Below are 27,699 nucleotides of genomic sequence, written 5' to 3'. Positions count from 1 at the left end.
TGAATGCCACGTGTCATCCATCAGGGTGGGTCTCATCTGCTAGCCCGTGAGACCTGGTCTCATATAATTTTTTTCCCAGGAGTACGCACGCATGGGCGGAGGCCCCAAGTATGTTCCGTTGCACTCATGGGTAGAGTCCAGCAAGCCGGGCGTGCAGGTGGCCTATGCAGGCTGCATTGAATGGCCCTGACGCGTGGAACTGTGGTGAAGATTTGTTTTGGAAACAAAAGGAGACTGAGTCTCCGTAGTACACGGACAGGCAGGCAAATCAGTCAGCGGGAAAGATCCGTCAAGCGTGTCCATCAGGAGTACTTCTTGCGTAGGCGTTGGCAAGGCAAAGGCAACTAGCCAGCATTAAAATTTTGTGTCAAGGGAGCTACGTGAGAAGACCAAAGATTTTTTTTGGTTGGAATTTGCTAGTAGTATGCGGAGGTCTACTCTTGTACTTGGGGCATTGCGTGGAAAGATCAAGTAATTTTTTCCACGGGGTCATATATACGAAGAACCATGGCGTCAATGGGTACCTGATTTGAGGTGGAGAAGTTCAACGGGACAGAAAACCTTGGGTTATGACAGATAAGGGTGGAAAATTTGTTGGCACAACAAAGATGCTTGAAGGCATTGCGGGAATTCATGTCAGCTAAGATGGAATTATGTAGTGGATGGAAATTTGCGAAAGATGATTTGGGAGCCTTGAGCGAATTGTTGCAGTCGGACAAGTTCGGCTGGGTCGGACTGGACAGTCTGACGGATCGACGTGAGTTGGTTGGTACAGAAGACGGTGGTGGGATCAGTGAATGCTGATGGTGACCGACTTCTGAGGCGTGGAAACACGTGGAGCAGGCCCGAGGGCTTGTGTGGCTTCGACAAGACTATGGCGCGGGGTTGATTCAAGGTGATGTACCCACGGAGCTTGAAGTCGACGGGGTGTGAGGGTACACTGATCATCTACCATGGAGTCATGTTGAAGGTGGAGCTGGAGTCTGGAGGACTTCACTCAGTGCTGATTGAGGGGCTACGACGTAAGTCGACAGAGAGTCGAAGTCTACTCAGCAAGGGAAAAAGCGAGTGACACGTAGTTCCGACTGGAGCCCAGTGGTCTGATGGAAGCGTGAAACTCGTCATCGGTTGATGATGATCGGTTGTACTCTGCAGTGGGGGTTGAGTGGTATGGGTTCGCGACGCTTGAGACTCGACCGGGACAGCGGAGGCTCGACGCGGTAATAGCGGCGAGGCGTGCGGTATGCATGGGACATGAAGACGGGCCAGGACTCTGGTGGTCATACATGTGGTGAGACAACTGCGAATTTGACTCAGGATGACTACAAGCAATGATGAAATTCTTTCAAGTTTCAGACAGACGGTCAAGGAAGAGCGGTGATGTGAGTTCAGGTAACTCTTATGTGTGACACCCAATATGTGAGTTGTTCATTTTCACACAGGTTTATGATCAGTGTGTGATGGCGTTGGACGGATACTCTGAAGGTTGGGAGCACAACGTAGAGTAACGAGGAACTTAATTTTGCTCGAGCGTTGACTATGGTCAAGAAAAGAAGGGACTACAAGTTGCAGGTGGAGTCACATGGAGTCTTTGAAGTAGCAGCGGTACTCATGGGATAAGCTGAAGTCCAATGTACATGGAAGTTTTACTCATTGACGAATTCAAGGTGGTGGAGAATATTCGCCAAGATGGAGTTTGTTAGAGTTGTGTCGAATATTGTGTGCAAGGTAGGTTACACTTGGACTATGAGTTGTATTGTGTTTACATAGGATGTGGAGTCGTGTCCTAGTAGGACACTTGTATCCTAGACCTCTCATATATAGCGGGGGTAGACACACGATGTAACCTATGCCAACAAAATAGCACCGCAACGCAGGGAAGCCGGCGTCATGTGCCGGTGTCCAGGGCGACCGGGTGCGGTATTGTAGCGGTGTCATGTGGAGGAGCGTCCATAGTCAGGCTCCGGAGATGTAGCCATATCGGTGAACCTCGTTAACAAATCTCGGTGTCGTGGTCGTGTGATTGCTTGGTCCTCGGATGATCGATGATATGCCTCGGATTTATTCTAACAGAAGGTGGCCAAAAATCCAGAAACATCTACCTGTAATTGCTAACATAGTTGCAAGATTTAAGCATATTAAGCAAGAACTTAGTAGATCGAGATAAGTAAAAGGAGATCTCCCTTGCCTCTTATGCAGTGTGGCAGATTTGGAAAGAGATAAGTGGAGATTTTTTTAGGCCAAAGAGATGGATCCGGAAGAGTTGGTCTATGAAGTTATTTAGAATGTTAACCTCCCTTTGGAGGCATTTGGCATTTAGACTTTGCTGCTGTACAGCCGAGCTGACTTCTTAACATCCTCGAAATTTCCTTTCTACTTTTTTATCTTGTTATGTTGCCTCCTGGGTAGGCTTCAACCTATTTTCTGTAGGACAAATAAGATTGCAAAAGTATATTATTAGCATGCATCAATTGCAGTGCATAATACATCAGATTGTATGCAATGATGGCCCTTTGTATGGAAGAACAAGTGAACACATCAGCACCTATTATTATGCTTGAGATGATTGCAATAAGTAAGCATAAGTGGTTCGAGTAAGAGCGATGCTTCACATACGATTTCCTACGATGAAAAAAAGGCAGCGAAGTTGATTGCATATGTAGGAAGCATAGTTACCACCCATCGTCGGTTTGTACAAAACTCGGACTGGCTTTAGTCGTACGTCAAGTAATTTTGTTTGAGTACAATGATGGGAAGAACCTAACATGGTTTGATCATTGATGGCAGGATCCCAACATGGTTTCCATCTTTCATTCATCATGGCAAATGCTCCCAAACGGTAATGAGAGAAGATGTCAGATGTCTAAGCCTTCATTATCCTTGTTTAACCTGAGACGCTTAGTGCGCGACCATCATGTGAAACCGATTGTAGCCCTGGTCACACTTTCATTGCCTCACTAATTATATCACTACGACAGTATTAATTCTCGGTCGTGATGCCGAGAGTCATGATGGTACCGATGTGTGTAGATTTGGCGAAGTTTGAGAGGAGAAGAAACACGATGTATGGAACCAGAGACAGTTTGGGACGTAAGAGAATGTGTGGTGTTGTAAGAGTAACGTGAGATTTGACATTCGTTAGGATGCAGTCTTAAGGTGCACAAGCATTTGCATTTGCATTTGTCGTAGAATAACAAGCCGGTAGATTATTGCTTTTATAGATTTTCGTTCTCCATGGCAACTTCTAGTATGTATGAAATGGTGGTGTGATACTTAAATATCCAATACACATCTTTGATGTGGCACTTGCTTCACAAATAGGACAGTCTGGCAGAAAGGTTCATCACTTAGCTAGAGTGCGACACCACCACCGTCACATCTGTGTCATGTGCCCACTACGGACAGGTAGGAGCAGCTAGGAGTAGTTTGGAGTAGTTTGGAGTAGTGGAGGGTACGTAGGATATTTTCTTGTATCTTTTTGTGTAAGTAGCCATGAATAGAAGCAAAAGGTGAGAGACTAGTGCGCATGTATGTGCTGATCCTCTAGACCATCTTCCCCTCCTTCCTCACTCGGCTCCTCCGAGAAAGAGGCCGGCACGTTGGAGCTCTGCTCCGCAAGCAGGAAGCCAAGGCGCTGGATGAGACAGATAGCTGCCAGCGCTGGTCCTCCCGCCGGCGTCGGCCGCCAGTGTTGATTTGAATTCGGGGGCTCGTCGACTGGCTCACGAGGCCCGTTCTCTGAGACCATCCAGGTCGTTTCGGGCCCTAACCCCATTGGCCCCCTGACTCAGCACTCTACAAGCTTTAGATAAAAACAAAAATTTCGTAATCAGAAATCGAGACCGAACCATCACATGGAACGAAAATTTAACAGTTTTGCTAGAACTCATCTAGATGAGATATAATTTGGTCTCATTCACCTTTTATAGCCATTGGATGTGATGCTATAAGATGCGTGTGTGCTGGTGTGGACTTTATCTGTTCTTCTTTTTCAGGTGAATGAAACCAAATTATATCTCATTTAGATGAGTTCTAGGTACTCCCAAAATTTAACATATAGACCAGAATCCAGGATAGTCAACTGCAAGAGATAATAATATCAAAGTCAAAAATGAATAATCGTCCATGCATGTACATATGAATAAAGGTATGAACAGGAAACACATTAAGGTTGATGTTATTTCCACAACTTTGGTTCGCAGCGATTAATCGTTCGGCATCCAATGTGTTCGACATCTAGAGTTAGGAGCAATGAGGCATAGATCAATGTTATCCGAGGGTCCATCATTTTGCCGTCATAATCTCATGTACAGATTGAATTGCGTTGCCCCTAGATGGAAGCTCGTACAAGCATGTTGCTAGTTAACGTTGAGGGGGAGTAAGCATAAACTCTAATTTCTATTCAGGTGTTGATTACACAGTGTTCTTGAACTGATCCCATCAACAATAAGCTCCACTGAAACTATGCCCTCTGCATCCATTCAGCAAATCACCAATCTCTTTTCAAAGGTCATTCAAGATTTAGGCGAATCAAGCATTATCAGAACAATCGAAATGTATCGCCTAAAAATAACTGTCCCAATTTAAACGCCAAAAGGAAGGGGAAATTCTCAAGCCCCAGCACCCAATTTCCCAGATCTAAAAGGAGGCAGCGTCCACATGCTCGTAGAACACTTCCCTTGATTGGGTCGCATTGGAAACCGCGGAATGGTGAAGGAGTCCACCACCCGCAGCGCCTGCTGGGGGCTGGTGGCGGACGGCGTTGCCGCGCCGACGAGTAGGGGCGCCACGCGACGGACCACCCACGGTCCGGTACAAAACGAAGCCTCGGGACGAGAATAGGAGGCAACGGCGAGAAGGCCTGGAGCTACTCGCGGTTGTTTTTCTCAAGCTCGTCGACGAGGAGGTCGAGGTCGCCGTCCTCTGCCGCCGGGGAAGTGGCTGGGACTTGCGCTCCGGCTAGGCGCCAATCGGCTCGGAGAGATCAGGGGAGCCATCAGATTCTGCTTGGGTGTTAGGATCGTGGCCGTCAGATGCTCTAACTCTTAGGCCATCTCTAACGGAACCCACTCGAATGATACTCTGTCAAATTGCTCATCAAATCTTAACTCCCACCCTTAAAAAAAATTCTTAGCTCCCCAAATCTGAGGAGTTAAAAAAATGTGTGAAGAAGCTAAACTGAACTCTCAAATTTAACTTCTCAAGTCCAAATTATATCTCATTTGAAACTCAAATTTAAAATTAAATTAAAATCACGCAGTGCATAATTCCACGTAGGCATCGTCGGCACGCACTCATCAACGGTGGTGCCTAGGGCGTTGTCGATATTCGCGACAACCTGCGGCGACAATGCAACACGACGCTTCGCCACCCCCCCCCCCCCCCCCCCAAGTGGGTCGGGGAGGAGGGCGGCGGCAACCGCACCACTAACTTGTCCTGGGACGAGCTACAGCTGCACCTCGACAGAACGGTGCTCCTCCTCCCCCATGGTTGGAAGGCACCACTACATTGCTGTCGTGCGACATCGAGCCAACGTGGAACTGCTCCGCCTCTCCCACTTCATCTCCCTCCTCGCGCCCCTTCCAACGATTTAGTGCATGCATAGGGTTGCTCCTCCTCCACCTCCTTCATCTCGTCGACAGCTGCGCGCACAACAACCGGCGTGAGGTGTTGGCATGAGTTGGCATATCGGTGTTTACGGTTTACGGGAGCAACCTCACCATGGCAACGAGAGTGACGGATCGAATGGCAGAGGCAAGACGGACAACAACAGTGGTGAATCGAGCGTGGGCAATACTTTCTGCCGGAGGTCGTGGCAAATCGGGTTTGGCGGTGATTTCGGGGTGGATTCTAGTGAGCGACGACGGAGAGATATGGATTGGGTGTGGTGCTGGTAAGATTTTATGGAGGAGGAAGATCAATCGGTCACCGCGCATGGTTCTGCTATTTTTTCGGCCTGGATTTGGGGACGAGTCGTGTGGCTCTCTCATTTTTAAGCCAAAAAGGAATCTTTTAAGATTTAACCCCTCAATGTTAGGGAAGTTAATTATTGGTTTGAGAGTACGGCTAGGCGTTCGGCTAGAGACGCACTACGCCGTCCAATAGTTGCGTGGAATGCAATGCTTGTAGCATCAACACAACATTTGCTACAGACGTCTAGTAGTTAAAAAAATAGACACATCATAGAGCCATTGCAGCATGCCGTTGTGTGTTTGCAATGGCTATAATAAACATCTGTGTGACCATGCGAGGAGCACTGCAGGAGGGCTTCGGAAGGGGGTGCAAGGGACCAAGTGATATATTTGTAGACGACTGTCGGGTCTTTTCCCCCGATCATATGGTGGAAATGAATCGTTATTCAGTTTACCTTTTTTGAGGCGATAAATTGCAGTGTCCTAGCTGGCCCACAGCACCTGCCTGTGGCCACTTGGTTGCTTCCGCCAGTCCAGACATGATCTTGAGTTCCCAGGCGGTACCAGCTAGCCAAAGGCATTGTTTGTTCTAAAAAAACAAAGGCACGGTTTCATCTCGAAATGGATGTGAGGCACAACAGACTGTATTTGCCTTGTGGTGCCACTTTTCGTGGTATGAGCCCATGTGCAGCACTAGCTGAATGCTACCATTACTACAGAAGATTATATCATTGATGTAGCTCTCGACCTTGTCACAGTCAATCGTGCAACAGCTTTCTACGTGCCAGCATCTTTAATTCATCTATGAACAAGGTGGTCGGCGAACGTTTGAATCTTGACCTCCCAAGTAAATTTCCCGATCCTTCCTAATCCCATGGGCTCACCGATAGGCAAATTGTTTCATGGGTTCCTCGCCTCGGGATCATGAACTCATCGGTCTCTCTAGTAACTATAATGAGGGGGAAAAGCCATCATTGCTCTCTCGCTGCAGCATCAAGATATTGCAGCGTACTGACCATAAGGTCACCCATGCCTCTCAACTAGGATGGGCTAAGAAATTTATTAACTCGGGTTGCCCAATGTGGACATGCACATGCTTTATATTCTCCCCGTGTCTTCTTAGTTGCACAGGCATTTGGCAGATAGTTGGTAGGCATCCTTATTCATGCCGAGATGTCCGGTGGACACGTAAACTTCAGTTGAATGCTTTCATTCATTGCCTTGCCTTTGGAGCTTCATGTACAAATTTTCCTGTTTCATATGTTAAAATATTTAGGAGTTTGAAGCACCAATACACTTTCATGAAGTACTGTACAAGTTAGAAGTGAATTTACTATAAATTAGTATAGTTTATGAGTGTGCCCTGTCTTGTCAATGAGAAACCAAATGAACTTTGTACCGATAACCATATGGGGTAGATATATGCATGTCACAATATAAATTGGACAAATACATAACTAAGTTTGGTGTAGAACACTAGAAGTACAACCAGTGCTGAACTGATTTGTTAAGTATCTTCCCGTAATAATAATATGTTTTCGCTAAGTCTTAGGTGCCTTCTAATTTTGAAAATCATGCACCTAAAGTTGCTAATTAATATGCAGGCACTACTATTTCCATGTCTATATACCTAATAATAAAGGGAGGTACATTTCTTGGTTCTCGTTCCATCGGGTCTTTTATGTTAGCCGTGGAAATTGGTGGCTAACATTTAAATTTTGATCTATTGATGGAATTTTTCACCTGTGGATTCTATACCCTTCGTTCCTCTCCCGTACAATAAAGGGAGGAACCTTTGTTGGTTCTTCTTCTGTCACCCCTTTCTATTAACCATGAAGGTTGATGGCTGAGATTTAAAATTAGATCTATGGATGAAAATTTTCGCCCATGGATTCTATACCCTTCGTTCATCTCCCGTACTGGCCACATTGGGCCTCCTCTTCCTACATTGCGTCAAATAGGCTTCCGTACTACACATGGAGCCACGGTGGGCTGGCCCATTCGTGGATGTTGTAGCAAAGAGTTTGAAGAACCAACACTCTTTCTTGAAGTATTGTACAAGTTAGAAGTGAATTTACTATAAATTAGTATAGTTTATGAGTCTACCTCGTCATGTCAATGAGAAGCCATATGAACTTTGTACCCGTCACCAGATGGGGTAGATATATGCATGTCACAATATAAATCCGAGAAATACATAACTAGGTTTGGTGCAGAACAATAGAAGTACAACCAGCGCTGAACTGATTTGATAAGTATCTTCTCCTAATAATAATATGTTTTCACTTAGTCTTAGGTGCCTTCTAATTTTAAAAAATCAAGCACCTAAAATTGCTAATTAATTTGCAGGCACTACTATATCTACCTCTATATAACTAATAATAAAGGGATGAACCTTTTTGTGTTCTCCTTCCGTCACCTCTTTTATGTTAGCCGTGAAAATTTGTGGCTAAGATTTAAAATTTGATCTATTGATTGAAATTTCCGCCTGTGGATTCTACGCCCTTCGTTCGTCTCCCGTATATTAAAGGGATGAACCTTTGTTGGTTCTTTTACTGTCACCCCTTTATATTAACCATGAAGATTGATGGCTTAGATTTGTAAGGGGCTTGCGCCAACAGGAGCAGCATCAGAAAGTATTCATAGAACACCTGCCTTGATTGGGTCGTGTTGGAACCGCAGGATAGCGAACTGGTCCACCACCCATAGTGCCGACCGGGCACTGGTGGCGGACGGCAACGGCACATCAACGGACCGTACTACCTGGGCAAATACCCTAGGATGATAGGATGGCAGGAAGGCCTAGGGCAGAGCGAGTAGTCACACGGCCCTTTGCCAGGCTCGTCGAGTAGGCAGTTCAGGGCATCGTACACGGCACCGGGGCATGTGAAGCTAGGCAGCCGGATTTTCTTTTTTGCCACAGCTAAGGTGTCAGTTGGCTACTCGTGTTTAATAAGGGGAGATATCAGCCGCTAGCCGACAGTCAACTGCCAATAAGACTTATCAATTAAAAACATCGACCGAACAAATATTTGTGTGTATGCAATAAATCCCCACTAGCCACAGCAAATGTGAGGACAAAATCATGAAAAGGATTGCATCATGAAGCAGACGTCCAGCGGAGAGGCAACGGTTCATGTGGTGAAAGAGAAGCGGGAACGGGATGGAGACGAGAAACGTGTGAACACACGTGGAGCACAAGGGCTTCGGCGATGTGCATTCTAAGGGATTGCATATGGAACATTTTAATAGGCTAGGGACCAATGTTTTCTAGTGGTCAATGGTGAAAAACAACCATTTCCCGTTCTCAAGGGGATAATTCGCAAACCCCGCTACTTAGCTGGGCTTCAAGCACCCGTTGATGGGTTCACAAGCGGTCGGAGCCAATCAAACTCATAATTAATCTTTAAAAAAAATAAAGGTACTATTTCCTCTAGAAACGGATGATGGATCACCTCGCACGGTATATGTCGTGGGATGCCGCTTGTAGTGGCATAAGCCCTTGCAAGAAAATAGCTGGACACTACTGTTTTTACCGAAGGCCATCGTCAGGGTGCAACTAACAGAGCTCTAGACCTCATAATCTCCTATGTCTCACCGACAGCACCTCATGAGGGTCGATTGTAGCAAAGTTTCCCGTGTGCAAGCAACTTTAGTTTCTCCACGGATGCAAAGTTTGGCGTTTTTTAAAATTTAAACCTCTTGACATGATTGCCCGATCCTTCCTAATCCCATTTGTTCTTGGCTGGCTAATTGTCTTGAGTTCTTCGCCTTATGATCCTAAACTCAGTGGTGCTAGAGGGACTAGAATGAAAAGTAAAAAAGGATTTATTTCTCCCTCCTTTCAATGTATCAAGGTCACATGCCTGTCAACTGAGACGAGCTAACAAATTTATCCTCTCCGTTGGCTAGTGTGGGAATGGCTTCATCTTCCCCATGTGTCTCCTTAAATGCAAAATGCATTTGGCAGATGGCAAGTCATTGACGTTATTTATGCAAAGATGTTCGTTAGACAGATATCTTTTCACTTCACATCAATGCATGCCATTCATTGCCTTGTCTTTGGAGCTTCATGTACCGATCTTCCCATTTCAGATGATTTTCAACTTCTTAATATTTGGAGTTAGTATGAATATTGGTACTGAAGACTAGACGCAGTTGTGTATCTTCGCCTAATAATTATATGTTTTTGATTAGTCTTAGTTGCTCAAATTTTTTAAAAAATCTCAATCACTGCAGATTGCAGACACTACTATATACTTTAAAAATAAAATTTCTCAAGTTATACACCCTAATGTGTGCAGACATCCAGCTGGTCGGCGGCCATGCAACATGAGTCACCAAATGTCAGCTAGTCGAAATGGATCAAACATGAAATACAGACAAAATAATTTCAAGTTCGATAATTTACATGCAAATGGACGAAATTTAAGAAGTTCTAAATAATCCACCGGCACCTGGCCAGTCTGTGTCATTTTCTTCATCGCACTAGAGGTGGAAGGCCCGACAGGCGTCAGGGCATCCACCCCACCGCCACAGCGTAGACGCTGGGCCGGATGCTCGGCCGTCTTGTTGTTGAGGAACGTAGTAATAATTCAAAATTTTCCTACGTGTCACCAAGATCAATCTAGGACATGCTAGCAACGAGAGAGAGAGAGAGGGAGTGCATCTTCATACCCTTGAAGATTGCTAAGCGGAAGCGTTACAAGAATGCGGTTGATGGAGTCGTACTCGCGGCGATTCAAATCGCGGAAGATCCAATCTAGCGCCGAACGGACGGCGCCTCCGTGTTCAACACACGTACAGCCCGGGGACGTCTCCTCCTTCTTGATCTAGCAAGGGGAGAGGAGAAGTTGAGGGAAAGCTCCGGCAGCACGACGGCGTGGTGGTGGAGCTTGTGGTTCTCCGGCAGGACTTCGCCAAGCACTATGGAGGAGGAGGAGGAGTTGGAGGAGGAGAGGGCTGCGCCAGGGGAAAGGGTCACGGCTGCCCTCCCACCCCCTCACTATATATAGGGGGAAGGGGAGATGGGGAGGCGCCCTAGGGTTTCCCCTAGGGGGGCGGCGGCCAGGGCAGATTGGATCTCCCTAGGAAAACCCTAGGGAGACTTGCCCCCCAAGCCAAGCCAGGTGGAGGCTTGCCTCCCAAGTCAGGTGGAGGCGCCCCACCTCCCCAAGCAACGTGGGAAAGGGTGTGGGGGCGCACAGCCCCTTAGTGGGCTGGTTTGCCCCCTCCCCTTGGCCCATGAGGCCCTGCAACACTTGGTGGGGCCTTCGAAACACCTTTCGGTCATGCTGGCCATAGCCTGGTACCCTCGGAACACTTCCGGACTCCAATACCCTTCGTCCAATATACCAATCTTTACCTCCGGACCATTTCGGAACTCCTCGTGACGTCCGGGATCTCATCCGGGACTCCGAACTACCTTCGGTAACCACATACTATTTCCCATAATAACTCTAGCATCACTGAACCTTAATTGTGTAGACCCTACGGGTTCGGGAACCATGCAGACATGACCGAGACACCTCTCCGGCCAATAACCAATACCAGGATCTAGATACCCATATTGGCTCCTACATGTTCCACGATGATCTCATCGGATGAACCACGATGTCGGGGATTCAATCAATCCTGTATACAATTCCCTTTGTCCATCGGTATGTTACTTGCCCGAGATTCGATCATCGGTATCCCCATACCTCGTTCAATCTCATTACCGGCAAGTCTCTTTACTCGTTCCGTAACGCATGATCCCGTGGCTAACTCCTTAGTCACATTGAGCTCATTATGATGATGCATTACCGGGTGGGCCCAGAGATACCTCTCCGTCATACGGAGTGACAAATCCCAGTCTTGATTCGTGCCAACTCAACAGATACTTTCGGAGCTACCTGTAGTGCACCTTTATAGTCACCCAGTTACGTTGTGATGTTTGATACACCCAAAGCATTCCTACAGTATCTGGGAGTTGCACAATCTCATGGTCTAAGGAAATGATACTTGACATTAGAAAAGCTCTAGCGAACGAACTACATGATCTTGTGCTATGCTTAGGACTGGGTCTTGTCCATCATATCATTCTCCTAATGATGTGATCCCGTTATCAACGACATCCAATGTCCATGGTCAGGAAACCATAACCATCTATTGATCAACGAGCTAGTCAACTAGAGGCTTACTACGGACATGTTGTGGTCTATGTATTCACACATGTATTACGGTTTTCGGTTAATACAATTATATCATGAACAATAGACAATTATCATGAACAAGGAAATATAATAATAATAACCATTTTATTATTGCCTCTAGGGCATATTTCCAACTGTCTCCCACTTGCACCAGAGTCAATAATCTAGTTCACATCGCCATGTGATTAACACTCATAGTTCACATCTCCATGTGACTAACACCCAAAGAGTTTACTAGAGTCAATAATCTAGTTCACATCACCATGTGATTAACACTCAATGAGTTCTAGGGTTTGATCATGTTATGCTTACGAGAGAGTTTTTATTCAACGAGTCTGCAACATTCAGATCCATGTGTTCTTCGCAAATCTTTATTTCATATTGTAGATGTTGCTACTATGCTCCACTTGGAGCTATTCCAAATGGTTGCTCCATGATATGTATCCGGTTTGCTTCTCAGAGTCATCCAGATAGGTGTTAAGGCTTGCATCGACGTAAGCCTTTACGCCGAACTCTTTATCACCTCCATAACCGAGAAATATTTCCTTATTCCTCTAAGGACAATTTTGACCGCTGTCCAATGATCCATTCTTAGATCACTCTCGCACCCCCTTGCCAGACACGTGGCAAGGCACATATCAGGCGTGGTACACAGCATGGCATATCGTATAGAGCCTATGGCTAAGGCATAGGGGACGACTTTCGTCCTTTCTCTTTCTTCTGCCGTGGTCGAGCTTTGAGTCTTACTCAACTTCACACCTTACAACTCAGGCAAGAACTCCTTCTTTGACTGATACATTTTTGAACTCCTTCAAAATCATGTCAAGGTATGTGCTCTGTGAATGTCTTATCAGGCGTCTTCGTCTATCTTTATAGATCTTGGTGCCCAATTTGTAAGCAGTTTTACCCAGGTCTTCCTTTGAAAAAACTCCATTCAAACAACCCTTTATGCTTTCCAGAAATTCTACATTATTTCCGATCAGCAATATGTCATCCATATATACTTATCAAAAATGTTGTAGTGCTCCCACTCACTTTCTTGCAAATACAAGTTTCTTGCAAACTTTGTATAAACCCAAAAGCTTTGATCACCTCATCAAAGCGTATGTTCCAACTCCGAGATGCTTGCTCCAGTCCATAGAAGGATCGCTGGAGTTTGCATACCTTTTAGCATCCTTAGGATTGACAAAACCTTCTGGTTGTATCACATACAACCTTTCCTCACGGAAACCGTCAAGGAAACTTTGTTTTGACATCCATCTGCCAGATTTCGTGAATGAAAATGCAGCAACTGCTAACTTAATTCTAACTGACTTTAGCATCACTATGATTGAGAAAGTCTCATCACAGTCAACTCCTTGAACTTGTCGGAAACTTCTTTGAGACAAGTCGAGCTTCATAAATGGTGACATTACCATCAGCGTTTGTCTTCTTCTTAAAGATCCATTTATTCTCAATGGCTTGCGGATCGTCGGGCAAGTCCACCAAAGTCCATACTTTGTTCTCATACATCGATCCTATCTCGGATTTCATGGCTCCTAGTCATTTGTTGGAATCCGGGCCCACCATCGCTTCTCCATAGCTCGTAGGTTCACTGTTGTCCAACAACATGACCTTTAAGACGGGGTTACTACTCAGAAGTTGTACTCACCCTTGTCGACCTACGAGATTTGATAGTAACTTGATCTGAACCTTCATGATCATCATCATTAGCTTTCTCTTCAACTGACGTAGGTGCCACAGAAACATTTTTCTGTGCCATGCTACTATCTGGTTGAAGTAAAGGTTCAACAACCTCATCAAGTTCTATCTTCCTCCCACTCAATTCTTTCAAAAGAAATTCTTTCTTGAGAAAGGACCTATTCATAGTGACAAACACTTTGCCCTCAGATCTGAGATAGAAGGTATACCCAATCGTCTTGTTTGGGTATTCTATGAAGACACAATTTTCTGCTTTGGGTTTGAGCTTTTCTGGCCGAAGCCTATCGACATAAGCTCGTAGCCCCAAACCTTAAGAAACAACAACTTAGGTTTCTTGCCAAACCATAGTTCATACGGTGTCGTCTCCACGGACTTAGATGGTGCCCTATTTAAAGTGAATGTAATTGTCTCTAATGCATAACCCCAAAATGATAGCGGTAGATCGGTAAGAGACATCATAGATCACACCATATCCAATAAAGTGCGATTACGACGTTCAGACACACCATTATGCTATGGTGTTCCAGGTGGCGTCAACTGTGAAACGATTCCACCTTGTCTTAAGTGATTGCCAAACTCATAACTCGGATACTCTCCCCTTGATCATATCGTAGGAACTGGATCTTCTTGTTACGATGATTCTCAACTTCACCCAGAAATTGCTTGAACTTTTCAAACGTTTCAGACTTACGCTTCATTAAGTAAACGTACCCATATCTACTCAATTCATCGGTGAAGGTGAGAAAATAACGATATCCACCGCACGCGTCAACACTCATCGGACCGCATACATCAGCATGTATGATTTCCAACAAGTCACTTGCCCGTTCTATTGTTCCAAAAACGGGGTTTTAGTCATCTTGCCAATGAGGCATGGTTCGCATGTGTCAAATGATTCAAAATCAAGAGACTCCAAAAGTCCATCTGCATGGAGTTTCTTCATGCGTTTGACATCAATGTGACCAAGCGGCAGTGCCACAAGAAAGTGGTACTATCATTGTCAACTCTACATCTTTTGGCATCAATGTTATGAACATGTGTATCACTACGACCGAGATTCAATAAACCATTCACATTGGATGCATGACCATAGACGGTATTATTCATGTAAATAGAATAACCATTATTCTCTGACTTAAATGAATAACCGTATTGCAATAAACATGATCTAATCATGTTCATACTCAACGCAGACACCAATGCAAACAACATTTATCTTGGTTCAACACTAATCCCGAAGGTAGAGGGAGCGTGCGATGGTGATCACATCAACCTTGGAAACACTTCCAACATACATCGTCACCTCGCCCTTAGCTAGTCTCCGTTTATTCCGTAGCTTTTGTTTCGAGTTACCATTCTTAGTAACTGAACCGGTATCTAATACCCAGGTGCTACTATGAGTACTAGTAAGGTACACATCAATAACACATGTATCAAATATACTTCTGTTGAAGTTGCCAGCCTTCTTATCTACCAAGTATTTGAGGCAGTTCTGCTACCAGTGACCGTTCCCCTAATAGAAGCACTTCGTCTCGGGTTTGGGTTCATGGGTTTCTTCACTGGAGCGGCAGCTGGCTTGCCATTCTTGAAGTTTCCCTTCTTGCCCTTGCCCTTCTCGAAACTAGTGGTCTTGTTAACCATCAACACTTGATGCTCCTTCTTGATTTCTACCTTCACGGCCTTAAGCACAACGAACAGCTCCGGGATCAACTTCCCTTGCATGTTATAGTTGATCACGAAGATCTAGCAGCTTGGTGATAGTGACTGGAGAACTCTGTCAATCACTCTCTTATCTGGAAGATTAACTCCCACTTGATTCAAGTGATTGAAGTACCCAGACATTCTGAGCATATGCTCACTGGCTGAGCTATTCTCCTCCATCTTGTAGGCAAAGATCTTGTCGGAGGTCTCGAACCTCTCAACACGGGCATGAGCCTGAAATACCAATTTCAGCTCTTGGAACATCTCATATGTTCCATGGCGTTCAAAACACTTTTGGACCCCCGACTCTAAGCTGTAAAGCATGGCGCACTAAACTATCAGGTAGTCATCAGAACGTGTCTGCCAGATGTTCACAACATCCACAGACGACGCCAGAGGGGTTGGCACACCGAGCGGTGCATCAAGGACAGAAGCCTTCTGTGTAGCAGTGAGGACAATCCCCAGACTACGTCCCTAGTCTGGCGAGGCTCAAGTGGAACCAAACTTACCGCCACTCCCCGAAGGGAAACCATTCATATCACATGACTCTTCTGTCTCAGCCTCAAAGAATCATGTGCTAACATTATCATGTGGAAAACATCCTGAGTGGTCCAACTTTGACTTCCCCGCGATCCTCGCCAGAGAGCTCAACGCCTCTATCACTTGTGGTGACAGTGGTTTTTTGTAAATGTCCACGTATGCTTGCATCTTTTGCTCTCAACCCTCTACTTTGTTGAACTCAGGCAGCTCACTAAAATCCTCTAACATCCTATACTCTCCGCGCTTGGATGTGGGTATGTTGCACGCCATGTTCTTCTTATCAAGACGCCTGCTCGACCGCCCGTCATTCTTCTCCCCATGCGAAGGCACCGGGGTCCCAAGAAGAGGTTGTTGGAGCAGACAAGTAAGCTTGCTGAGAAAATCCTCCAGGGATAATGGTGTCGCTTTAGTTTGCGCCGCCTTTGCAACAATATTGCACACCTCAACCACATGCTCAACCAAAACGTTGGGTGCGTTGAAACCAAGCGGCTCCTCTGGACTCGACATCAGAAGTACAAGGGAGTGCACCACATAAGATGAGGAGGAGCTCCCGGGGCGTGGTGACCAGAGCATAGCCTACAAGCACATAGGATCAACAGATTCCTCACTCCCTACCGACGAGGCACCATGGGACAACCACATATCATCGCCCCAAGCAAAGCAGTACATAGGACTGATAATGGCAGGCAAAACCTGAGGAGAAGGCGCCATTGCTTCATCAATCATAGGATAATTATGCCACGGATCGATGCCCACCGGCCTAGCCGAGAGCATAGCAGCAAGGAGATTCTGCTCTATACGAGCGTAAGGGAAGATGCAACAGTCCACTTGACGAGTCGACTGATCTCCAAGTGGCGCCGCCAAGAGAGCCTCAGCGTATGAACGTTGCCTAGTACTATACAAGTTAGAAGTGAATTTACTATAAATTAATACAGTTTATGAGTCTGCCCTGTCATGACAATGAGAAACCGGATGATCTTTGTACCCATCACCAGATGGGGTAGATATATGCATATCACAATATAAATCGGGCAAATACATAACTAAGTTTGGTGTAGAAGACTAGAAGTACAATCAGCGCTTAGCTGATATGTTAAGTATCTTGTCCTAATAATAATATGTTTTCTCTTAGTCTTAGGTTCCTTCTAGTTTTGAAAACTCAAGCACCCAAAATTGCTAATTAATTTGCAGGTGATGTTGCAAATCCTCAGCTTAGGTAGGTATCTGTCCCATCTAGAATGAGAGGTGGGTGATGTTTTTTTACATTATAGTGTGCTCATAATATAAGGCTTGTCTCAGATGAGAAATACATTAACATAAAAATATAACATGTTGGCTATTATTCCTCAAGGGAGCTGTCCTCACCGCTACTGCTTCTCAACACTATTGTGGACGCCACTGCAGCAATGTTGTTGTGTGTTTATAAAACTATATAACACCCTGTGGTTGTTGGGGAAACTTAGAGCAATGAATTTAAAATAAATATAATTAGGATATAGGAGAATAATGGAACGCCACATTCTCGTCGTATGAATGGGAACGAACCTAGAGGTAACTGGAGGGAAGATTGGCTTGTGGCATTCTGGTTAAATTAGTTGTTGCAAAAAAAACTTGAGGATGTGGAGAGCTTGCATGCGCTTAATGATCTAGATGGCATGCTTCGGTGGATGGCAACGCCCATGCTGAGCGCTATCACTGCAACCCATCCTACCATGGCGCTACTGTAAGGGACATACTGAGACGGTTTAAGCAAGTATGTCCGAGGTTGAGGCCGTGGAGGAAGCAGGCATGCAGCATATATGGCATCTCATTCTGGGCGCCGCAGGCGGACGCTGATAATACCGTTCTCCACCTCGCCCCTGATCGACACTGGCGTGCAGTTTCCCATCTCGCCCTCCTATGTGGCCCTCTTCGAGGGCAGTGCTACGTCCGGTGAGCATGCTTCTGGGGTCCACATCTACCTAGCAATACTGGCGTGCGTTTAAGATTTCAGTAATGGAGGGTCGATGGGGAAATATGGGGTGTGCTGGTGAGATTGTTGGAGATGAGACATGCAGCTGCATTTGGAGTCCCAATTGCAGGTCATCGAGGGTGCACGACGGGCATTCGGCAGCAGGAGCAAGCTGCGCAATTGGCTATGGCTACCTCGGTTGCCGCTCAAGCCCCATACTAGCTAGCTTTGTTCTCGGCGTCTTCAGTAATGTCGTGGCACGGACGGGGGATCAGGAAGGCAAGTTTTGAAAGTATAAAAGGCCAAACTAGTCGAGGCATAAGGGATACAAAGAGATCGAGCGACTCCCTTGACGAGAGACGTGCACGGGGTGGAGAGGGTATGACGAATGAAATATTTGGAAGCTACGGTCAGAAATTTTGGACAAGGGGAGAACTAAGAGAGGATCCTGCCTTTAACCACCCTTCTTACAAATCTTAGTCGTCAATCTTTGTTGTTAAGAAAATTGAAAACAAAAATCTTTTTGCTTAACACAAAATTAATAAGGAATATAAAGTGGTGACAAAAGGAGAATTAAGAATAAAAGGGTGACGGAAGGAGAATCTAGAAAGCTTCCCCCTTTATTATTACTAGCAAAAAGGCCCGTGCGTTGCAACGGGTAATAAAATTACAGCCTTGAAATCAAGTCACTGATAACATAACATAACACATGTAACAATTATAAATAGTGTACAACCAATTAGTTGAAATCAAATAAAATTGATCACTAATTGCACTTAAAAAAAGAAATGCTAAGTCAATACTTTTAATTGTGGGTTGCATATATGTAGACTCGGGCTGTGATATTTCTCCTTGATGCGCACGGAGGCACGGATTTGGGTGTTCTTAGGAAGAAAGGAAAGTGATGGGAACTGACAACGATATGTGCGGGAGATCTGCAGATGCATGTCAGTTTTCAGTGCAAGCATCACCGACTTAGCGCCTTTTAGGTAGCACTCACTTTTGGTTCCGCCACTGCAACCTCAAGCTCGTCCTCACTATGATGATTTCTTCGATTTCACGTCATTATTCTGAGTCAATTTCTCACACCTAAGTCCGGTATCAACTAAAAGACCGAAACCAGAAATTTAAATTCATGCCAATATGCAAGTCTTGCTATTTCCTTAACCAGTCATCTTCACATTTTTTCTTCATTCCTAGTGGTAGCCTCAAGGCTTTGCCATCTGCTAATGATGTAATTGAAGAAATCCTGCAATTCCTACAGATTCTCTTTCCTGTCAGAGCTAATGATGCGTCAAAACAATTAGTCAACATTTTTCTTGAAGCAAGATCTGTAATCCTTGCTAACTTTTCTTCATTTTATTGCATGTTCAGAACCCAACCAGCCTTAGTGCAACATTGACCTTCAGTGTTGAATGACCAAGTGCAGCCCTGTAGACCTTAGTGTTTAGTACAGAACTTCAAGGAGATATTGAAGAAGAAATGGATTTCTATAATCTGTACGTTTACTGCAATCACTCAAGTGATTGTCCCTGACAAAAATCACCAAAAGTTCAGAAAATGCAAGCAACACCTCTGTACACACGCATGCATCCCACTTCGAGCTGCTTGTCCGTGCTCCCCGCATGGTCGACGAGCAGCTGCGGCTGGGTGTCACGCGAGATGCGGCGGATGTTGCGGATCTCGTTCCGATTTGGCGACCGCGGATGGAGGACGGGCACCGCAGAGTGGAAGGACGGCGGCGACGGAGGGACGGGGGCGCGGCGGCGGAGGGACGGGGGCGCGACGGCGGGTGAAACCCTCGGGTTCTTCGTACGGGGCAGCAATTTCAGTGACGGGCAAGTCGGGGCTGCGTACGAACCCTTTTTTTTTCACTTACTGTGGACTGCGGGTTGATTTGTATAAAGTCCAAGGTCTTTTTTTGCAAAAGTACAAATGACGGACGACCAGCAGCAATATCTGCTTTATTAATAGATAAAAGATTAACATAGGTATGTTTGGATTACTCCAACTGTACAAAGTCGGGTCGGCCGTTAGCGTACCAGCACGGCACAGCATCGGACTGGCGCGACACGTGCTAAACAAGATGTGCTCTCCATGCAGCACACCAGGGTCGTGCCTGGGCTATGAGAGCATCTCCAGTCGTTGGCCCCCCGGAGGCGCCTAAAATCGCCGTCTGGGGGTGAGCCGGCGCAAAAAAAACGGTCTGGGGACGAGTTGGTCCCCAGCCGCCCGCCCCAGGACCGCCCCAGGCGCGTTTAAAAAAGACAAATATATAGCAAATTTTGGCAAAGTTCGGCATATATTACATAATAGTCGCGGATTTTTATTACATAATATATCTACTTAAAAAAGAAACTGGCTGAACGCGGAGTAGTCGTCGTCGTCGGGCTTCTCCTCCTTGACACGGCCGTCCCTGGTGGACCCCGGACCGGTGTCGCCAACGCGGACTGGTGGCGGCGGCGCGTCGTCGTCGTCGCTGTCCTCGATGACGACGACTCCTCCTTCGTCGCGGCCCCGGCGGCGCTGCGCGAAGCGCCGCAGGGCGGTGCACTGGCGCTCCCTCGCCATCTTCAGGGAGTCCGCGCGCGCCCATTCCAGGGCCGCGTCGTCGTCGAGCTCGACGTAGCCGCCGTGCTCCGTCTTCACCGCGGGGAGGCCCGGCTCCGTCTTCACCGGTGCGAGCCCCGACTCCGTCTTGGGCTTGACGAAGCACGGAGGAGCCGAAGAGGAGGCGCGCCGGCCGCCCTCGTTGATGACGATGACGGCGCCGCGAGTGCGCTGGCCGAGCGGCGTCGTCGCCGCGGGTTCGGCCTTGACGCCGAGCAGCGCCGGAGAGCCGGAGGAGTGCGAAGAAGAGCGCGATGAGGAGGAAGAAGAGGAGGCGCCGAACCTCCTGGGCAACCATTGCCCGTCGCGTCGGCGGTGAGCCGTGGCCGTGGCGGCCGCCCTCGCCGGGGGGTATGCCAACGGCAGGTCGTTGCCGCCCTCGAGGTACGTCAGAACGCCCTCGAGGGTGCGGCCGGGGACACCCCACCACAAGTGGCGTCCCTCGCTGTTCTTCAGGCCGGCCACCACCGGCGCGCTGTTGGTGGACGCCATCCTCTGCTGCTACCGGCGCTGGAAGTATGCCGTCCACGCCGCTTGGTTGTCGGCGGTGTACTGGGGAGGACGAGCTGGGCGTCGGTGAGGGAGGCTCGCACGACCTCGACCTCGTCGGCGAAGTAGGAGGGTTTCGCCACGGCGTCGGGCAACGGGGGAATGGGCACTCCCCCGTTGCTGAGTCTCGACCCCGTCGGCCCGGCACGCATGTCCGGCGGCGCCGGGATGTTCGCCCTGGAACAGGAGCCAAGACTCCTGTTCGCGGAACGAGCGGCGGCCGAAGCCGTTGGCCGCCGCCTCATCTCCGGGGAAACGCTCGGCCATCGGGAGAGGGAGGGCTCTACGGCGGCGCTCGGGAGAGGGAGGGCTCGGCGGCGGCTCTCGGGAGATGTAGAGCTCGGCGGCTAGGGCTAGGGTTGGTGGCCAGAGGCGAGGGAGGCCACCGGCTTATATAGCCGCGTCGCGCCCGTGTGTACGCGTGCGAGGGAGGGGAGGCGTCGGCGCGCGGCCCCGTGACGCGCCGCCCGTGAGGAATCAATGGTAAGGCTGACCGGCGGCAGCCTTGCCATTGATTCCCCACAGGAAACCGAGGCGTCGGGGGAAGACGACGCGCGGTGTCGCTGACGCGGCGGGCCCGCGGCTCTTTCGCGCCAAAACCGCTCGCCCCGGCGCCCCCGAGCGCCCCCCAGCGCGCCGGGTTCGGTCCGGGTCCGCCGGCGCTAATTTCGGCCCAGGCCGGCGAAAATCAGGCTCCTGGGAGCGCGACTGGGCCGATTTTTTCTGCGCCGGCGCGGAAAAATCGCCTGGGGAGGCCTTTCTAGGGGCGCGGCTGGAGATGCTCTGAGGCTGAGAAGGTGCGCTCACACGACACTTCTTGTTTATTTATTATAATATTTTTGTATATATGACCTAAAAGTAGCTTTATAGCACCAAACTGGCGCAAAAATGACCCAACTGCCCAAATAACACGCGGCTCAAATGTGCTAAATGTAACGCTTTAAAGATCGGGCTATGTTAAATAGCAACAGACCTTCAAATCAGCAATAGCAGGCTATAGCAGACTATAACGGGCTATTTGTACATAAAACCATTTAACAGTACCATACTGAAAAGGCTATAACGGAGCTATAGCCGGTTATTTAAAACTATTGCTAAATGTGCCACGGTCTGTCCCGTTTACTAAATACGCCGTGCTTGGGTCAGGGATGCACGACCCATTTAATAAACATGCCTTTGTAGGCGGGCCATGCATGGCACAATTAGCACGGGTCTAATCCTATGAATCAAAGGACCAATATAAGGAAAAAATGGATTTCAATTCTCCAGAAATCCTATAAACTTCATTTGAATCAATGGAGCCCTATAACGGCACACGTAGCCTTTTCTATAACCAATTTCGTCTACAGATGGAGGTGCCATGGGTGGCGCATGGGTTTATACTCAAAACCAGCTTGTTTGTCCATGTCAGGTGTGCCAGCGCCTCTGTTGGATTTACTCTATGGCGTGATGACCGTCGTGCGTAGTAAGCAACCGACAGACATGGCGGATTGGCGTCGTAGCAATGCCAGGTCACCTATTCCAATCCTTAGACAAGCGGTTGAGTCTGCAATCTGGCGTCTAGCTACCTACCTAGCCTCACTTTATTCAGTTGGAACTACTTAACGTCAGACAGTTGTTGATCCTCTCGAAAACAAAACGACAGTTGTTGATCCTTGTACGATGAGTAATCCAGTGGTGTGCTACACTCCAATCCTGCCTACAAATTGATGTCCTGATCAGCAAAGTGAAGTCAAAGAAACGTAGCAGCCCGGTCACACACAAGGAGAGAGGAGATGGCTCGTGCTCCTCTGCTAGCAGCACTTGTGGTGGCGGTGGTAGTGGCCAGCTCGCTTGGGCATGGGGCTTCTGCAGCGGAGCCTCCGGTGGCGCGCGGCCTGTCGTTCGACTTCTACCGGCGGACCTGCCCGCGGGCGGAGTCCATCGTGCGCGGCTTCGTCCAGGACGCCGTGCGCAAGGACATCGGCCTCGCCGCAGGCCTCCTCCGCCTCCACTTCCACGACTGCTTCGTGCAGGGTTGCGACGCCTCCGTGCTCCTCGACGGCTCGGCCACGGGGCCAGGGGAGCAGCAGGCGCCGCCCAACCTCACCCTCCGCCCCTCGGCCTTCAAGGCCGTCAACGACATCCGCGACCGGCTGGAGCGCGAGTGCCGCGGCGCCGTCGTCTCCTGCGCCGACATCCTCGCGCTCGCCGCCCGCGACTCCGTGGTCGTCTCCGGCGGGCCCGACTACCGCGTGCCTCTTGGCCGCCGTGACAGCCGCAGGTTCGCCACGCGGCAGGACGTGCTGTCCGACCTGCCGGCGCCCTCCTCGAACGTGCCGCCCCTCCTCGCCCTGCTCCGGCCCCTCGGTCTCGACGCCACCGACCTCGTCACGATCTCTGGCGGCCACACCATCGGGCAGGCGCACTGCTCCTCCTTCGAGGACCGCCTCTTCCCTCGTCCCGACCCCACCATCAACCCCCCATTCCTCGCTAGGCTGAAGGGGACGTGCCCTGCCAAGGGCACCGACCGACGCACCGTGCTGGACGTGCGCACGCCCAACGTGTTCGACAACCAGTACTATGTCGACCTGGTGAACCGGGAGGGGCTCTTCGTCTCCGACCAGGACCTCTTCACCAACGACATCACCCGGCCCATCGTTGAGCGCTTTGCACGAAGCCAGCGGGACTTCTTCGAGCAGTTCGGCGTGTCCATGGGCAAGATGGGCCAGATGAGGGTGCGCACCAGCGACCTGGGAGAGGTCCGCCGGAACTGCTCCGCCCGCAACCCCGGCCCAGCCGCCGCCGACGAGCTCCAGTGGCCGTCCTTTGTGCAGACCATCGTCGATGCAGCTGCAGAAAGGCTTGGCTAGCTTGTAAGCATCTAGACCAGTGGACTAGTAGCTGTTAATCATGTCGAAATAATAAAAGTGAACAAACTTGATATCATTTTAAGCTATGTGTGCTCCAGGGTACCAAAATATTCTTCAAAGAAAGGAGAGTGCCTCATTGATATTCCTATGAGATAGCTAGCTTGAAGAAAAATGATGAAGAAAATTTGTAGTCTAATTCGTTAAAAATAATCAATACTCAAAAAAGTTTGGTTGCGAGCAAACCAGTCCAGTTTCATCATCTAGAGGGTCCAGCTTCATCGTTGTCTAGACGGTAGCACGGGCTATCTTCAGCCAATTTGGATGACGAGCTAATAATATGCTAGGTGTGTAGGGTGTGACTTTTTTCAATTTTGTATCGCCGTATGTGGCACTTTTCAGATTTATTTTTTCGACTTTTGCTCAGATTATGAGCTTCTTTGGACCTTAAGACTTTGTTGCGTTTTTATTTAATAATATGGCTGCATGCATCGATTGATGCAGAGGCCGGGGTTCATCCTCCTTTAAAAAAAACTTCATCCAATACAATAAGATGAAACCCCTTGAAGCAACTAACATTATTATTTTTCCGAACTCATCCACACCTTCAACACACAAGTAGTTTTTAACATGGTTTCTCCTACCTCCTCTTTTTAAATGAGAGTAAGGTTATATAATATATCTGAGCCGTTGATTTTATCAAGTAGTGGGTCTGAGTAACTCATACCTTCTTACCTCCCATGTGAAAAAAGGAGGTAGCGAGAATTATTTTTCTAGAATACACACGAGTGTGTGTTTCGTGTATTAAAGAAAAAGGGGTGAGAAACCCATCCACTGTGAGTTGTGACAAAGCTTCACAGAACTCACTCCACATAGTAGCTAATATACAAATTATCTAACAACTCACTAACTCCCAACTCGACATCGCTCCAAGGAAATAGTAGCTAATATACTAATTATCTAACAACTCACTAACTCCCACCTTGCCATCGCTCCAAGGAAAGCATCTAAGTTACAACAAAGTCTACCAGCTCTCAGCCAGTCCCAAGTTTCTTGCACAATTGTATGTAGAAGAAGAGTTTTTGATGACGCCGCGTGATACAAAACGTTCGCATTACTTATACTTTCTATTGAAAAAATGAAGAGAAGGGAGAAAGGAAAAATCTTTCGCAACATCGGCGGTTATTCTGGCTTGTCTTTGCGGTGTTGTCATGGACACTTTGGACGACGCATAACAACATGGAGATTGAGAAGGTTTTTTCCGAAGAAGGCGTCCGACTCCTTCAAATTCCTTGCTTCTCTGCAGCACTCGCACTCGCTCTTGAGGCAGCGTGATCACGATCGCCTCGGCCTCATGATGGATGCGTTTTTTTGGCTACAGCGCATCGATTATCATCCTCGTAGCGCCGCTTAGCGGCTACCACTAGGTGGATTTTTTCCCTATTTCTCTTATATTTTCTTAGGCATGATTGTGTTGTTGCACCAGCTGCCAATATTTGTATGTTGTCTGGATGCTGGTTGTATGGACCGTTATTTTATCTATAAAGTGGGGCGAAAGCCTGTTTTGAGAGGAAAAATCTTCCTAAACCACTTGCTTCGACACTTTGCGATCCTTTACCCTGACATTGAAAATTCGGATTCAATTCCGATGAAATTATTAAGCCTGACCTATCTTGTAGGTACCATACAGGGAAATTTAATTCAACCATTGTCAAACATGCATTTGTCATACTGAGTGCCTTTCACCCCCCCCCCCCCCCCCCCCCTCTCTCTCTCTCTCAAATGTTGGCACCGCCCTTGGCCATGGGTGGGCAAGTTGTGGCCATGGCTCCCCCAATGCTATTTTTCTTCTTCTAAAAAAACCCTATATTTTCAGCTCAAAATGCTCTATATGTATATGTTTGGCTTTCTCCAATTGTTTACCCCCTTATGCAACATTCCTGGCTCTCTCACTATACACACATGTGCATTTTATACGTTGTATAGAATTTGAGAAATTATTAAGGTAACACTTGTTGTGAATTGATCCAAGAATGCAAATCATTTTATTTAAGTTTAAAAGTTATACGATCAAGTGTCATTTGGTTTCGCTTGCCTCTTTGCCATGTGGACCCATGCTATTCAATATTAGAATATGATTACGCTCGTGCAGTTGCACTGTCGCTAGAAAATTCTCTTATAAACTCACACCTAATATATAAAACAAAGCTTATATGATGTGCAATAGAACCAGTTGGTGTGCAGGATTATTGGAAGACCTGGTAACTAATAACTGATGAAGACTTCTTCAACCGAAAACATGGTAGTGGCCGAGGGGTCCCTGTGTATTGATCCTTTGTAAAGGATTAAATCTCAGTCCCTACAAACCCCAAATTACAAAGCATGCATTATTGGTTGCGCGCGATGGATCTCAACATGTATGCAAATGATCTCACTGAGAAACGACACTAAGAAAGAAAAAATTCCAACTTGATCAAGTTGTGTATGTTGTCTCTATAAGTAAATGCACACTACTTTTTAAGGTGTTGTTCTGTTTTGATTCTGGCTGTCATGGGAGATATAGTTTGTCCCATGTGTCGTTTGGTACCAAATACAGATAGGTGTCTATCTGACCACACATAAAATTGAAAATAGCTTCATATTATGGTCCTAAATTTTCTTTGATTGTATTGAACTTTGGGGGGGGGGGGGGGGGGGGGGGGGGGGGGGGTTATTGAATTTCACAAATAAAAAACCCATTGAAGGATGGAGCGTGTGAATGTGGTTCAGCACTCGCTAATTAAGAAGTCATTCAAAAACCTCACTGTGGGGCCGGGGCCACCAGGACGTTGGCGGTGATGCACGAGACAAGTAGGTTACTATTGTGTGTATTGTCAAAAAGTTGTTACACCCTCAGTGGATTCCAACAATGCAACTAACTGATGCCATATCAACACTAATCAAGCCGGGAAGTGTAGCACTAGGAGGCATGTGTCGTGCGGCCTACGAAGAACAGAAATAGACTGAACGGCCAGCTACCTCAGCATATGTAAACAAAATTTGCTAACATTCTGGTGTCTCCAACTCCATACACATTTTCTTACATGTCATCTTTTGTTCCCTCTCATCATCCCCTCTGTCCATGTGGTGTCTCCTATATAAACAAACAATGTGGCTTGTTGTCCACTTCCTGAAGATGGACCGGTGTATGTATAGGGGGAGTCGGAGAGGTGAGAGCATTGCTCACATTAGTGCAAGTATGCAACTGGTTGGTACAGTATTCATTAGAGGAGAACAATAACATGCTTGTTGGTAAGCGTCTATTCTTCGCCAAAGGCCCAATTTAACCCCACATAAATGTGAAATACAAGACATCATGTACTATTGTCACTCCAATATCGATAGGTTACTTGGTGTTATTAGTAGGACCGCACACAAAATGGAAAACACAGAGCCACCCTTGTCCAGTACTTTTTTGTTTAGTGCTTGGGCACATGGTTCAACTTCTTCCACCGACGTACATAGTAAACTTTAGAAAGGAAGCAGTCCATTATTACTAGCAAATATCGAGAAGGACGTGCACCAATCGTTTTGAACCACGTTTGAAACGGACGTGGATCCTCTGACTTAGAAATCCCTGCCATACCCTGCCTTTGAGTCACTGACAGGTGGGCCCCATGCTCTGTGGGACCCATGTGTCAGTGGCAAGGGAT

General features: G+C 47.3%; 1 protein-coding gene across 1 annotated transcript; it reads left to right on the top strand.

Annotated features, from left to right (window-relative positions):
• The first annotated feature begins 22,886 nt into the window (after positions 1–22,886).
• LOC109732522 (cationic peroxidase SPC4) lies at positions 22,887–24,092 on the top strand. The gene has a single exon (XM_020291678.4). The coding sequence runs from the start codon at positions 22,934–22,936 to the stop codon at positions 24,008–24,010; it is 1,077 nt and encodes a 358-aa protein (XP_020147267.1). The 5' UTR covers positions 22,887–22,933; the 3' UTR covers positions 24,011–24,092.
• Positions 24,093–27,699: the final 3,607 nt, after the last annotated feature.

The sequence above is a fragment of the Aegilops tauschii genome, chromosome 7, assembly GCF_002575655.3.
Source record: "Aegilops tauschii subsp. strangulata cultivar AL8/78 chromosome 7, Aet v6.0, whole genome shotgun sequence".
NCBI lineage: Eukaryota > Viridiplantae > Streptophyta > Magnoliopsida > Poales > Poaceae > Aegilops > Aegilops tauschii.
This window is presented reverse-complemented; position numbering and strand designations above follow the sequence as displayed.